Source organism: Chlamydotis macqueenii, chromosome Z (genome assembly GCF_036417535.1).
Source record: "Chlamydotis macqueenii isolate bChlMac1 chromosome Z, bChlMac1.mat, whole genome shotgun sequence".
Taxonomy (NCBI): Eukaryota; Metazoa; Chordata; class Aves; order Otidiformes; family Otididae; genus Chlamydotis; species Chlamydotis macqueenii.
In genome coordinates this window covers 35,216,749-35,231,826 of record NC_141593.1, presented here as the reverse complement: position 1 = coordinate 35,231,826, position 15,078 = coordinate 35,216,749, and the positions used below count along the sequence as shown (strand labels likewise).

At 36.5% G+C, this 15,078-nt stretch overlaps 1 protein-coding gene across 1 annotated transcript in view; it reads right to left on the bottom strand.

Moving 5' to 3' along the window:
* DENND4C (DENN domain containing 4C) overlaps positions 1-15,078 on the bottom strand; it is an 80,394-nt gene that overhangs the window by 22,024 nt on the left and 43,292 nt on the right. The window contains exons 13-24 of the mRNA XM_086771493.1: positions 13,687-13,905; positions 12,560-12,705; positions 11,328-11,363; positions 10,956-11,086; positions 9,974-10,106; positions 9,266-9,472; positions 8,453-8,581; positions 7,563-7,707; positions 7,083-7,229; positions 4,744-4,869; positions 3,803-3,943; positions 1,322-2,473 (exon numbers count right to left, since the gene is read on the bottom strand). Coding sequence (XP_086627619.1) covers positions 1,322-2,473; positions 3,803-3,943; positions 4,744-4,869; positions 7,083-7,229; positions 7,563-7,707; positions 8,453-8,581; positions 9,266-9,472; positions 9,974-10,106; positions 10,956-11,086; positions 11,328-11,363; positions 12,560-12,705; positions 13,687-13,905 — 2,712 coding nt within the window. The remainder of the gene's footprint in view (positions 1-1,321; positions 2,474-3,802; positions 3,944-4,743; positions 4,870-7,082; positions 7,230-7,562; positions 7,708-8,452; positions 8,582-9,265; positions 9,473-9,973; positions 10,107-10,955; positions 11,087-11,327; positions 11,364-12,559; positions 12,706-13,686; positions 13,906-15,078) is intronic.

Sequence of the window (15,078 nt, the reverse complement as noted above, 5' to 3'; positions counted from 1 at the left end):
AAAGCGACAAGGATGTAAACTTCTACACGACAGGAGAAACAGGAAAAATTATGCATAAATTGTGATTTGGCAGATATTAAACAAAATAACAGAATTATCAGAAAAAAGGTCCGAGTGGAAGTCATGTTTTCAGAATTGAAAACAAGAATGAAACTTGCCAGCCGAACTGATGCAGCAATAAGTCACTACAACATGGGATGCGACAAATTATAATTAAGATATTAAAAAATGGAAGTTGCAGAAATAAAAGAGAATGAAATGACTCTTGAAGGAAATTATAATTTTTAAGTGATGTCAAGAGGATTATGATGTGCCATTTAACAAAATTCTAAAGAAAAGGTCAGTATAATACAAAGGCACACAGGAAAACCTAAGTTACAGGGAAAAAACACAGGAAAAAGCAAACCAGTGAGTTTTCATTGTCACAGGCAAAATCTGATTTAAAAAAAAAATTCAGAAAAATGTTTTTCTTATTTAATAGAAAGGACCCTATTAGTAACATCACTTAAATTTGTTTCACGTAGAAATAGTCAGACACTCTGTTCCCCTTTCCTACCAGAGGTTGGAGAAAGCTGGGAGAATTTGAAAAAGGAAACAAGAAGCTATCTTAACAGCCTGAAGAGGGGACGCAAAAGATCTCCAAAGCCAAACGCCATACCAAAGTGTTAACTAAATCACGCAGAGGCGTTTCTAAGAGTGAAAACTGTGTTTAGAGGCACAATAACAACACATATATGGAAAGCAGGAAGATAGAATAATCACCCTTCCATCTCCTCTTTCATTTGTGCCATTATACTCTGAAAAAGACTCTGTTCATCAAGTGTGCTTACAAAAAGAACTATAATATTCACTTTCTTAATTCCCGAGGAGTTGATTTACTAGATGTCAGGCTGTTCTTTACTCCCAACTTTAATCCTCACCAACTTGACTTCTTAGGTTTGCTATTTGTCTTCATAATCTTTTTTTTATTTTTTAAAAATAAGAAAGGCAGTATGATATAATTTAAGACTACATAATTTTGTTCTTACTAGGGTTTCTTGGTACAGTTTCTTTAAATATAAATAAAAAGATAAATAGATAAATAAATAAATAAATGGGGAGGAAAGATTTAAGTTTACTGCCTCAAGACCATTTAATTTGCTTTTGTCTGAAAAGTGTTTTCTTAATGACAGAGTAAAACTCCACCATACTTAAAATACAATTTTTAATAGCTATTAAAAGTGAATAGTTAATTAAAACCACCATCTTGTGGAGCAATCTTCTGGACACAGAAGTTACCCCTCTAACTTTGTCTCTCCAAATTTTTCATATTGAAAAACACTTGCCTCACCATCTGGGTAACTATATGCTGAAGTTACAACGCCCCACATCTTACTGGCCACATTGGCAGCCTGCTTCATGCCTGATTTCAGAACATCAATTTTTGGTCCAGATAGTATATTGTCTAACTTCAGGCTGGACAAAGTTGTTACGACAGATCCTAATGAGCCATGTGGAGAAGAACGACCCAGTCCTGTCAAAGATGAAGACCGCTCCTTTTGAGCTCGTGGATAGGTTTGTTGCTTTGGTCGTCCAGTGAATGTTTTGGATCTGGAGACAGAAGGACTTCTTCGACTTTCATAAGACTTAGGGGATGGCAGGACGGGATCCAAAGGCAGGCTTGATCTCCTTTCTTGGGAGTGACCAGGTGTACCAGAGGCTTCTGCTTCCCTATCTGGCTCGTGCAGTTCCATGCTGGGAAATTCACTACCCAATGGGTTCTTCAGATTCATATAGCTTTCTATTTCATCTGCCAAATTACGTGCTGCAACTGGTGACATCAACTTTTCCTCAGGTTCTGGATGTCTTGGTTGCATGCTGTCAGTTGCCAGCAAAGATAAAGGGTCCAAGCCTACTTCAACATCTTCCCTTTCAATAGGCTTAACCACTCCATAAAAGCTATTCCTTTTAGCAGTTGCATCTTTGGATTCTGGTTTCTGGTTTTTGGACTCAGCTGACTGTTCAAGGTTCATGTCTTCCACTGGGGTCATGTTTTCATCTCTTCCGTTCTCAAGATGCTCCTGCCCTTCCCCAGGTTCTTCCAGCACTGGTGCAGATGTATGCTCCAGTTCCCAGTCACTCTCAGTCACACAACTCCAAGTGCCACGTACACTAGAAACCTGCTGGTCAACAATACTTTCAAAGCTGTAAGATTTGTTTGTAAGACGGGGTGAAGTTTTGGCCCCAGATAAAGCTGCTGTCAGGATCTTGGCATCTGCTCCCATCATTATCGCTATTTCTTTAGAATGCAAGTCCAAGCTGCCTTTTTTCAGTAGCATTCCTGCTCTGCTTTCACTGCTGAAACTGCAGCTTCTTTCTGAAAACAGTTTCTGCCTCTTTTGTCCTTTTTCACTTGTTTTCTTAGAAGAAACATCACCAAAGACTACATCCTCACTTGAATCCTGAGTTATGAACAGTGGGCTAGAACCAGTTTCTAAAAGAGAAAAGGCATTAGTATGGCATGCATAGCCACCAAAAATGTTTATTTCCTGAACCCATGTGAAATCTCCTTATCTCCTTACCAGTCAGAAGGCTAGGAGCAACACAATCTCAAGTTATCCATTAAAAAGTTACACTAGTATTAACAAGTTGTTTTACTGGCTGCAAAGGCATCCTACAGATCAAAAGTCATCTATTCTTTGACTCCTTGAAGTCAAAGCCTTTTATGACCCATATCTCCTTTCTCTGTGCCAACACCCAGCAGACAGTAAGGTACTACTTAATTAAAGGAAAGTACAATTATAGGTAAAGATTGCTGGTTTTTTTTTTTCCCAGAGCTATATTCTCAGATCTATACATCAAACTCCATAGTTCATTCTGGTTCTGGAAAAAAGAACCCTGTTGTATATGTCTGCACAACACAGAAGCATTACTTCGTTTATGACACTGCCATATTTAGAAAAAGCTAATTAAATTTAGCATGTGGAAGACATAAACTAATCTTATAAATATTCCCATTTCCTCAGGGGAATTGTCAGTTTTTATTGCCTAGAAAGCTGTATTAGCTAGGCAAAAACTGACATAAGTATGGGAATTCTACTATATTAGGATCCCAACAGAGGACCCAATATACCATATCCACTGCTGGAGGATGTTTGAAGCTCACATCGATGATGCTTCTTGACTAGTCATCAGCTGTCACAATTGCCAGAAAGATTCTGGGCAACTTCTTGCCTGAGACTCAATTATTTGCTACCAAGCTACACTGAAGTTGCAGTACATTGTCTCAGTCAAGCACAGGCACAAAAGCAGAAATAAAAAAAAAAAAAAGAGCCCCAAGATTTGGCTTTTATATATCCATATCTTCCTCATCACAAAGCTCCAGATATGTAAATAATTTTTTTACGGCACAGAGACAACTGCTCCCAGTTATATAATCGTATAACAATTATTCCCAGGTTATACACTGGCAATGTAAGCCACAGGAATAAAGAGACTTGTCCAAGATCAGTGCAGTTTAGGTGACAAAAATAAAGAGCAGAGACCCTAATTCTCCTTGTTTTCTAGTACATTACTGGAACATGCTCAGTGTAGGACAGGGAAAATATCGGTTTCAGTCTACTCAGCAGTGATTTTCAACCCTAGAATCTATGCTTCCTTTTAAGTCACCTGCAAAGGTTAATGGTGGAAAGCAAATGTTGTGTGAGACATCTGCATCTCTAATAGAAGCTTTGTTTCTTTTCACAACATGAAGAAGATGGCTAAACACTACAGCACAACAAGATTAGGACTTTAGCAAGCTCTGTTTCATCCAGTCACTCACCACCACTGCTTTTCCTTCCACTGCTATCAAAAATGCCAGATGGAACTTTCACAATACTGTTACCCCAAGCAGGTGGGTCTGTTGGACTATGAGTTTCTATATTCAGCTGTTGCTTTTCATCAGGTTTTTCAGTACAAACCTCTACAAGAAAGAGAATGTAAACTTTAGTTAATTTAACTAAACAATTTCATTTGCACTGTTATGGAAAAGATAAACTTAAACACTGTTCCCTTATGCAATTACAACTTAACGGCAGTCCTACTAGGTACTGAGCATTTCCTGAAAATAATACCCAGACAGATGATGGTAGATAGTATTATGCAGAGAATGCTTAGCTATTCACAAGGTTAAATCATATGCCAATTTATTCTCTTGGTATTTTTTCAGCTAACTAAAGTAGAGCAGGCATAGCAGTTCTCAGATTTTCATGCAGGGCTATTTGTCTAATGACAGCTTTAGAAGCCCTAACTCTCATTAAGGATCTAGCAACACAGATATGAAACAGATTGAGTAATGAGAAAGGCAAAATATGGAAAAACTAAGGGCAAAATCTGGATAGAAGACAGAAGATGACCAGATTTTCTACATCTGGGAAGGGTTTGTAGGAAAAAGCACTACCCTTTACTAGGTCAATCAGTACAGCTAAAAAAATGGTCAAGTTTTCAAATACACAAATGAGAGGAATGGAATACAAAATACTGTGTGCCCCAGCACTTGTCCAATTTTTCCATCTACATTAAATAACTCTAATAAAAGGCTATTTCTACCTAGATGTATGCCACTGCTATTATTTAGGGCACAGTAGTTCACCAGATTTCATATAGTTGTATTTTGACCTTGGCAACAATATGAATTCAATACATTAAGTATTTGTGGTAGTCTAATGCATGAAGCAGATTCATTACAAACAGCCTTCATCAATGTAAACATGCATACTTAACCTCCTATTAGACGTTCAGCTTTAGAAGAAGTATCTTTCTCTACTTGTGTTTCACCTGCATGAAGACTATCCCCATCATCTCTTAGAAGTTCATCCTTGGATCCGTAGCCCTGGTCTGACTGACCACCTGTTCAAAGGGTTATAAACACATGCCTTAGATTTGTTTTTCTTTCCTAAACTTGTATTTCAATAAGAACATAAAAGAACTTAAATTAATTTGTTTCACATTTTGTTTTGCCAAAAAACATCAAAATGCCTAATCCAATCACAGGTCTACTTGGTGATGGTGACAGCAGAGATAATTAGGCTGTACACTCCAGATTTACTTCTCTAATTATTACATTAAAAACAAGTTATTCCTCTAGGAACACTACAGTGACTAACTACTTTTAACACACTGTATCTCCTTTCATCCCTTTCCCTCCTCATTAGCATGAAATACGTAATTGCTGGGCAAGCTAAATTCTCAAATGTATCTACAAAAAAAGTTCAGACTAGCGCAACAGTAATTGAGCAAGCTTCTAACAGTGAATGCATTCCTGAAAAGAACTGTACCATAAACTGTGCTACATCTTTGTCCTATAATGCAAAGTATAACATCTCATAGGAAAAAAAAGTTAAAATCTAAATGTTTTTTAAAAGTCTGTTCCTCCCCAATACCAGTTAAACTTGACAGCTGTAACTCATTCTTAAAAAAAAAGTTTACAGTAGTCCAAAAAGCCTGCCAGAGGAAATAATCCAGAAAGACTCTCTTTGCTTTGTTATTTTTATCTGAAGTGCTGCTGCATATGCAAAAAGACAAAAATATTACATGGGACACATCCCACACTAACATATTAAACAGGATTATTTATACACCTTAGAGTACCTATTAGAATACACAACAGTATTTAAAAAGATCAAAGTATAAGTAAGCTACTGAGTATGAGAGTTATTAGGAAGCTCCATAAAACCTGAGTGACAAACATAATTCATCTACAATACAAATTACTGCCGCTTATTATACCAATAAAGAGCAAACATGTAAAAAAGAATTAAATTTGAATGTTTGAGCAGCCATCAATTATTACATTTGGCTACCATATTAAAAATCTTTTATATAGAAAAGCAAATTCTGACATCCTTCAGTCCTTATTTTCTATTATAATTTCAATAACGTTAGTATCCTTGCTTTGCACAGAAGTGAAAACACCCTATCAATAAATCGGTGAATTACCTGCAGAAGTAACATTCAAGGATAGAAATAATGCACACGTGCATCCAAGGCTTCACACCATGTAAGTCTGCACCCCACACCGTGATAGCCAAGGACAAATGCGGCACCCAAGAGACAGCAAAGAGCAAAAAGCAGAGCAACAAAGAGCAGAGAGAAGGGAAGTTCAGTAATCTAGGCAGGCATATCAGATGAAGCACAGGAATCAGACTCAAAGTTCTCTTTACAGAAGGGCTCAAGATATTAAAAACATGAAGAGTGTGCAAGAACCATTTGTACATTAAGTTTTGAAGTACACACAGAAAGGAAGTTTAATTGAGACTGTGCACAGGTAGAATGTAATCAGTACTAAAGCAGATACGAAGAACCATGGATTTTGTCTTGCCCCCTGAAGTGCTTTATTTCCTGTGCACTCTTTTTAGTATAGTTTTCCCAGAAGAGTGCAGATGACGTTTAAGGTAGAGTTTTTCTCCAGCTTATCACCCATTCCCAGGGTATCTCATAAAGACTGTAGGACAACGTTCTGATAACTTCTACATTTATTTCCAATTTTACCAACCACTACTAAGAAGTTTCAATGTGGCCTTTTAAAATATAGTTTACTATAACCAAACATAACATACTAATTCCAGGAATAATAATTAGGCCTTTCTGAATTACCATCAAGGAGCAATATTTTAAAATGTTAGCTTCTAATCACCTTAGCAACTTTCACTCCTTTTTTCCTTTAATGCTGAGAAAGGTTTTACTCACACATACTGTAATTTCTATGAATAAAGAACAATATGCAAAAATTGAACAGACCCGTATGTCAGAGGCTTCATACCTTTTCTGAAGATTAGCACAAAAAGCAAGGTTCATGAGACCATATGAATATAATATTTATTTTAACATAACAGCACTTCTGCTACAGTCCACTCTAAACTAAAGAAGCAGCATGATCTGCAGTAAAGGAGTAATATTCAACAACAGTGCATGTCTTATTCTCTACATAGTTTAACTCTATGCTTCATTCTCTACAGCCTCAAGAGAGGAAGGTGGTGGTTGTGGAGAGGAAATCAACAGGAGACTAGAAAATTTAGCCTTTTGCGGGACTGTTAGTAGTGAAACCCAGCAGAATCTAGTACCTGTGCTAGAGTGATTATCAATGGAATCAAGCCTGACTAAGTCACTGACGAAGAGTGTGTGTTCCCCACTGTTAGCATCATTAGAACTATCCACGCTACCATGGCTCACCATGTCCCCATCATTTCCACCCGTGGTACTCCGCAGAGCTAAAGACATGAATGAGAGTTGGTTAGTAAGACGTGATTTAACTTTTCAGGTTTTTAAACAAATCTAACACCTTCAGACAACAGTAAATACTTTTGGTGGCACATATAAAATAAGAATATGAAATTTTAGCAACAGAATTCAGAAAACTAATTCTCCAGTGTGCGAAAGACATTCTAAGAGTGTTTCAAGCATCAAGTTAGCAATTATAAATTTTTTATACACTTAAGGAAAGATTTTCCACTTTTAAAAGCCACAATGTTAGCTGCAATCCCTCAGAAAGCACGTCATGCTCTTGGTCAGCAGAAATAAATAAATTTCAGCTAACTTATTACCTGATATCACAGCTGCTTGTGGACTCTGTGTTGATTTCTTTAAGCATTGCCTAAACTGTGCAGTGCCACGAACTACATTTCGTACCTTTGTCCACAGGAATATGCCACTGCGGTTACCACTAGGCCAAGAAGACTCTAAAACTGCCTACAGAAAGAGACATTGCAGTAACAAAAACAGTAAGAAAGTTACACTAAGAAACACAGTACAGTGAAAAGCTTTTCTTTCCATACACAAAAAAGACATTTCCTGTCAATCATCTTAAGAAGGACAAATATTTGAATTTTTATGAGCTGCTCCCTTTTATCCTCCAGCTCTGGATATAGTAGCTGAGTAACAACAAACAATGGATCAAGATTTCTTCAAGTAAAGAAAGTGAGGTTTGTTCTTCTTTATACACTTTGGTAGCAACAAAAGCCCATAGTAGCACCACTTTTTCTATTACTTTACATAGCTTACTTTGGTAAGAAGTTTCATCAGCATATTACAGGAACCTGGAAGCAAGGATAATAGGAAGAGAGTACTTCAACTAGCCTAATTCCAGACTTCATCCATCTTGGATCCTGCTGCCTTAAAGGATACAACTACACGGTTTTGACATGGAAGCACTAGACAGGTTCCAAAACATGGAAATGGAAACACTATAAATGTATATTTCAACAGAATTTTTGGTTAGCCAAACAGGCCAGGAATATAAATTTCACAGTATAAAACCATACAGTGTAGATCCAGTGAATCATAAGCATGTCCAAAATCATTGCTTGCCCAACAGAATCAGCAAATCTAAGTGAAGGGCCACAAGAAACAATCTTCAAAACATGCTAGATGACAAGGGGAGTGACAACAGTAGGACAGACATTGGTCCAGTATGCTTCGTCAAGACCTCTCTTACCTTATTGTAATAACCATAGGTGATTGCATTCGGCTGTATTCCAGCATTTTTCATTTCAAAGAGGACTCTCACAGCCTGAACAGGCTGACCCCACAGTCCACAGAGCTGCATTACAACTCTGTAGCAGACCTGACAAGATACAGAAATGCATAAATGAAATGATGACAAGGATTTTGAAACAGGTTAAGCTCTTCCCTGTTTTCCAACTTTTACATACGTAAAAGGGAAAGCCATGTGAGAGCAGCTACTCAGTACATAACACTCAACAGCCAGAAGAGGGAGCAAAAATTAAACAGGAAACGACATGAGCTGAAATAATATCAGCAGTCGCATTGTTGAGAATGCTGAGTTCCTTTCCACTCAGCTCTTCTGTTTGCGAAATAATGGAGGGAAGGAAACACCCATGCAAAAAGCAGGATAACTTGCTGCTGTGTGCCTGTGGATACTACTGAAAAAATAGCATGCTGCACTCAAACCCATTATCCCTTCAGTTCAGTAATGCTCCAAAGTATTAATTCAAAGTTCATCTAAAAAATAGGAATATTCAAGAACTTCCTTCTTGAAAAAGTCTTGGAGAAGACTAGCCACACTGAGTCAGAGTACTTGACCTAGCTGACACTACCTTGGTGATGAAAAAGGAAATGAATTTCCAGTCGCTCTAGTTAATCAGACTTCTTTGAGATCATTTCAAGGTGGCTTTAAAACAGGTCAAACTGTAAGTATGCCTAACCTGACGGTGGCAGTGAAACACACTATACTTGCACCTTGTCTACTACTCCATGTTTATGGTAATGTTTTTTTATTCGCACTTGCCTCATCTAGTGGTTCCACATCAGTTTTCCTCATTTTAATTAGAACATCATATGCCTGCTGCAGTGCTTTGGCCTTGGGATGTGCAACTCTGATGTAGGCTGGCAGACAAATGAACCATAGGCTGTAACTATGACTGAAGAGACACTTAGCCCACTGTGGGGGGCTTACGTAATACTTCTTGGCTAATTTATGGGCTGTTTTTATCTCCTGTAAGGGTGAAACAAAACAAAACAAGCAGATAAAAGATGTAACATCTTGAATCTAGAAGCCACTACTAACTCAGATACTGGCTTCTTAAATTAAGCATTTAATAATAATGGACAAACATTTGATTGAAGCTCTCTTCTTACCACTCCCTTATTAAGGCTCTCTGTAAGCAAAAACTAGCATCAGAATTAATTCTCTTTTTTTTTCCTTCCCCATTCAAGCATTAATTTTTATTTCTTTTTGTTTTATATTACACACTAAAGCTTAAAAATGAGCTTGACAATAATCTGTAATCTCACAATAAACTGTAATCTCACATGCTAATGTATTTATTTGTTGCCTTCTGTTTCTTTCTTTTGCTAGTGTTAATTCTCAATAGTTACAAAGAGCTAACCTCTAACAACATTAATTTACAGTATAAATAGGTAGTGGCAATTTAAAAAAAAAAAACAAACTGTATTTTCAGTGTTCACACAGTGATTACAGTAAGACTCATCTAACCTGTTTTGTCCTCTTTGCCATGAGTGCTGGACTGTTTGAAATGCTGCTTCCAGCTGGGTGTCTGCTGAAGGAGAGCTTGAGCTCCTGTGGCCTATCAAATAGCTTCAAGTCTAGTCGTGGGAAGTTTTTATAGCTATATGGATAATTAAAAAAAAAAAAACAAACAAAACAGAAAAGAAAAGAAAAGCTTTTCAAATACCCACTCATAGCAGAAAGCCATAGAAAGACAACTTGCGTGCAAAGAACTGACAAACAGGAGAATAAAGGACTAACGGGGAAAAAAAAAAAAGGAAAGAAGATAGCAAGATCCTTTCAGTCTTATTCACAAAGATATCACAAGAAGATGCCTTGGACATTAAATCTCCACAGACAATGGAAACAAGAACCAGACTGTCATCCATATCATGAAGTTCAGGGAAGCACAGATGATGACTAACAAGGACAACAGTTAGAAATAGAACCTTTGTGACCTCCAAGAAAGACAGGAAGAAGAAAATCATACCCAGAGCGTTTGAAACTCCATGCTTCCTACACAAGGCTGAAAAACACTGAATTTAAAAAGTCTGAAAAATGGAGGGGGTGTTTTGTTCTTTTGGTTCATCAGCTGCAGATCAATAATACCTGGCGAATCAATTACCCATCCCCTGTCTATCCCACTGTGAAACAAAGTGCACTGCAGTTGCTACAAAATACAGACAAATGGCTCATACAGGCAGAAAGATACTGGATACATGTAGAAAAGTATTACTATAAAGTTGGCAAGAAGTTACTGAAAAATTACTACCAAAATCCAGGTGCCCTCAAACATATACACACACAAAACATCAGCTTCAGAAACTTACCAGAATCTGGGCAGTTCATATCTTTTTAAAGATTCTTCTAAACATCATATTAAGGCAAGTCTTGCACCAAGACAGAACATCTGCCCTACTTAATATCATAAGAATTCTAGTTTCACTACATGTAGCTGTTTAACTTGTACCTGTATTTTGGCACTCGCTCCTGCCCATCATCAGCAGAAGGCTCTGGTGGCATTATGAACACTGTGTGTTCACTTTTTTGTGACTCGTCAAGCTCAATCAACCGTGCATCTTCAACAGAATCGACATCAACCTGAAAACAGAGTTTACACTCTAAATAGAGAGTTTGTTTTGGGGATAAAATGTCATTTTCAATATTAATTATGTTAGTATATGTACAAATATATTTAATATACACTGTATTTGATTATAGATATAAAATATATAAAACATATTATATTTGTTCTAATTATTCAAATATCAAGTCCACAGTCTTGTCTTTCCATTTTTATTTCATGATTGTATATCTCTAAACATTTTGAAGGACAAAGTACCTTCTCTCCTTTTTCTGTTCCTTTATCTGGAAAGAGCTAGGAAAAGAGAAAAAAAAAACAGAAAAACAATTAGAATTTCTTCTCAACTAAAAAAAAATCCTAAATAATTCTGTTAAAGCTATGTCATTTACTGAAATATTAAATAAGAAACACTAAACTTTCATATTACTGTAGAAGCAATAAATCTCTTTTTCAAACACTTCCTTTGCTGAAAGTAAGAAAATGCAGTAATCAGCATGCTTTAAATCTGTTGATATTATCTACTAAATACAAAATCCTAAATCTATCAAAGGAAAGTGCTTTCCTTTAGTTTAATTTAAAGAAACTGCTGCTTTGCACATATTTTCAATATGACAATTTAAGTATGCAACACATTACCAACCTGCAACAGTATCAAACTACTAGCAATATTAAATAAAGTATACTCTAGATGCATACCTCGTACACAGCAGAAAGAAAAACAAAGGCAAAGAACTTTTAAACACGTACTTTGTGGCCTGTGTGCAAGCACTAATTTGATCGGAATAAATACTGAATCAAAGAATAATTCTATAAGGACTTGGAATGAAACTCAAGATTCTGTCCAGAAAGAATCATATATATATACACACCTTAAAAAATACATTTAATGCTCTGTCTCGTAATTTTTATATTGTGAACTTGGCATTTTACAGATGAAGCTATAAACTCAGTAACCCATCTACATCAGAACAATGCTGAAGAGACTTTGTTTCAAAAAACAAGTATGGGTTACAGCAATCTTTCTCATGTAAAACACAAGCAACAAAAGGGGTTCTTATCTATATAATATCCACAAGTGAGGCACTAGGCATGCTTTTGTGTTTTTAAGTTGAAACTGTGTGAAGAAGAGCAACAATGCAGATGACCACTGGTAGGTAATTCCACTCTAAAGTGGGTGATATTAGGGTGATAATTATTTAAAGGAAAGACACGGACGGTATTGTGCTAAAATGCCAGCTACTGGTATTTCTCACATTATCTTATAGCTTGACATCCTACAGGGCTTTAATGGAAGTTTTCTGCATCAACAGAGAAAATGATGACCATGCAAGATGATGAAGGAATAAAATGACTCAGCAACAACCACCAAGAATTCCAGTCCCGCAAAACACTTACTGCAGAGGGCTTCTACCTTTACAGCTAAAAACCAGGACAATAACACAAAACAAACAGAAGCACATAATTTAATAGTGTTGCTACATGTTGTTCACCTTTTCTATGCAGTCATCAAAAAACGCCAAGCCAGTATCCTTGTCACTCACAAAACTGCACTCTTCAATAAAGCGGCTGAATATCTGCGTTTTGGTGAGATGTGTGTAGAACTTTGTATAGGCACGGTCTCTGCTTTTTAAAAATCCTGGTTACAAAAAGGAACACACAATTAAATACCAGTTACGAGTTCCCTAAGAAATTAGCATGTAAAGTGTCAACATAAAATATTTAAAGTGTTAATACACAAAGTACTGGCTTTATCAATAAAAACAACTACTTACTACTACTTGCATTTGGAAGATTATTTTTCACCACAGTTAACAATATTTGGCAAGCAATCAGTGCCATGTAATCTGCTCACTGTGTTCGTTGACTTTTTGTGCAAGAAAAAAAGAGATTATGACCTCCTATAAAAGCAGAAATATCTAATAGTTAAAAAAATACCAAAGTAAAAATCATCTTATCCTAGGAGGTGATGGGTCTGAAAATATTCAAGGCTTTCCAAACCTTTGACTAAAAATCTCTTCTCAAGTCTCTTGTCCAGTAATTAAAAAAAAAAGCCAACAACCACAAACAAACAAACAAACAAAAACCTCAAATGCCAAAACACCACCACCATAGACAAAACAAAACACCTGTGACGTTTTATGTAGCATTCAATTAATGAACAGATCTAAAAACTTAAGGTGACAAGATGAGGAAAGTAAGACGAGCTTTTCTGACTATTGTTTTGTCGTTTCTGATCTCTGCTCCATTCTCTATTATCTTCCCATTTAGATAAAGAACATTACTTTGTTATTCTGGGCTTCTGGCATTTTTGCTCTGTGCAAATCAAGAAATGTTCCTTCAAGAGCTGCCCTTATGGCATATGCCAAGCAGAGAGGGCACCATGCTACTGAAAGACAGCTTTTCTAAAACCAGAGCTACTGCAAAATTGCAGTTGTATGCGCATATATCTGTGTTCTAATCGATTTTGAATAGTCTTACTTCACACAATTGCAATTTTAAACATTGCCAAGAATTGTACAACCAGAGGGAACTTCGACCTTTTAAAGTTAAGCAGCTTCTCAACCCTAAAGTTGTACCACTGCCAATGCTATCAGCAGCTGGTTTGCCTCACCCTCACCTTGATGATCAAACAAGGAATCAGCAGCAGTTGCTTTATTTGAAGGTGCCTGCGTAATTGGCTTGAGGAATGTTCTGTAACCCTTTAAAATAGATGCCATGAAACGGAGAAAAGCTTCCTGGATCTCCATCTCAAGTTCTATCATCTTCTTCTGCCAGGAGAAATCTGCCTCAATAGGAGTCATCTCCACTGCAGAGCCTTCTTGAGTTTTCCTGTGAACTAGCAACGAGCAATACATACAATCTTGTATTAAAATTCAGTGCATTCAAACACGTAACTTTCGCAAGACACCAATTACAGATTTTTCTTTTTTTCAACTGGTCCATATTCAGACGTGACAAACACTAGAAATCCTGTGATTATTTTCCAATTGATCTGGCTCTTATAAAAGGCAGGTTACCTCAAGAGCTGATGATGTGTTTTTCTAACTCATCTAGCCCTCTGGGACATGAAACAAAGAGGAGGATCTCAGATGAGTTAAATTTACCACATTCCCAACTGAATGTAGTCTTTCAGTAGTACATCAACATAAACACAAAGGATATGTCTTCCTTGTTCTGAGGATTGCCTATCTAGAAAGAAAGAGCCTAAAATTATTTTTCTAATCAAAATTCTAAGATTTTAGGGAACCAAAGGGTAGAAACAAGTAGATTACATGCAGAGTTTACTCTTGCACTCTTAAAAAAAAAAACAAAACAGAAGCATGTACTCCTGAAAATTATAGTTCCACACTTTTTATTATTTAAAAAATAAATTCTTGTAATATAAATTTTAATATAAAAATAGAAATAAATGTTAGAACATATATTATAATACTGCCAAAATAGAAGAACTACCAGCTAAAAAAGACCACTGGTTCTGCTCAAGTTAAAATTAGGAAGTAGTTCTACATTAGGTAGAGTGCATGACACGCCCTGCTGATAAAACCAAAAGAAAAGTTGAGGTTTTCTAACAGATGAAGTAAAGGCTATCTGCAAAAAAAAAAAAAATTCTAGAAAATTGAGGCAAGAACACTTACCTCTTAATTATTTCATTTTTCTGTTTCCATAATTTATAAACTTTATATACCTTGCACACCTATGAAGCTATCATTGTCTCCTTCTCCATAATGATGCAACCTAACATACTGCGAACCAGCTTAGCTTAAACAGCCAATCTACAATCAGAAAGAAGTAATACCTGAAAATTCTTACATCAGCTACAACTTTACTCCTACCTGTCCAAGCCATTAGGCTGAAGATTTTTGACAAAATACTTTGTCCAACTTAGCTGCTCAATTATATTCGTAGAAAAGTCATTACCTGAGATATTCAGCAGTACCTGTACAATAGCCGAGATCTTTTACTCATATCCCCATTTCCTCTATTACTTTTGATCAGAACTGTGAATACT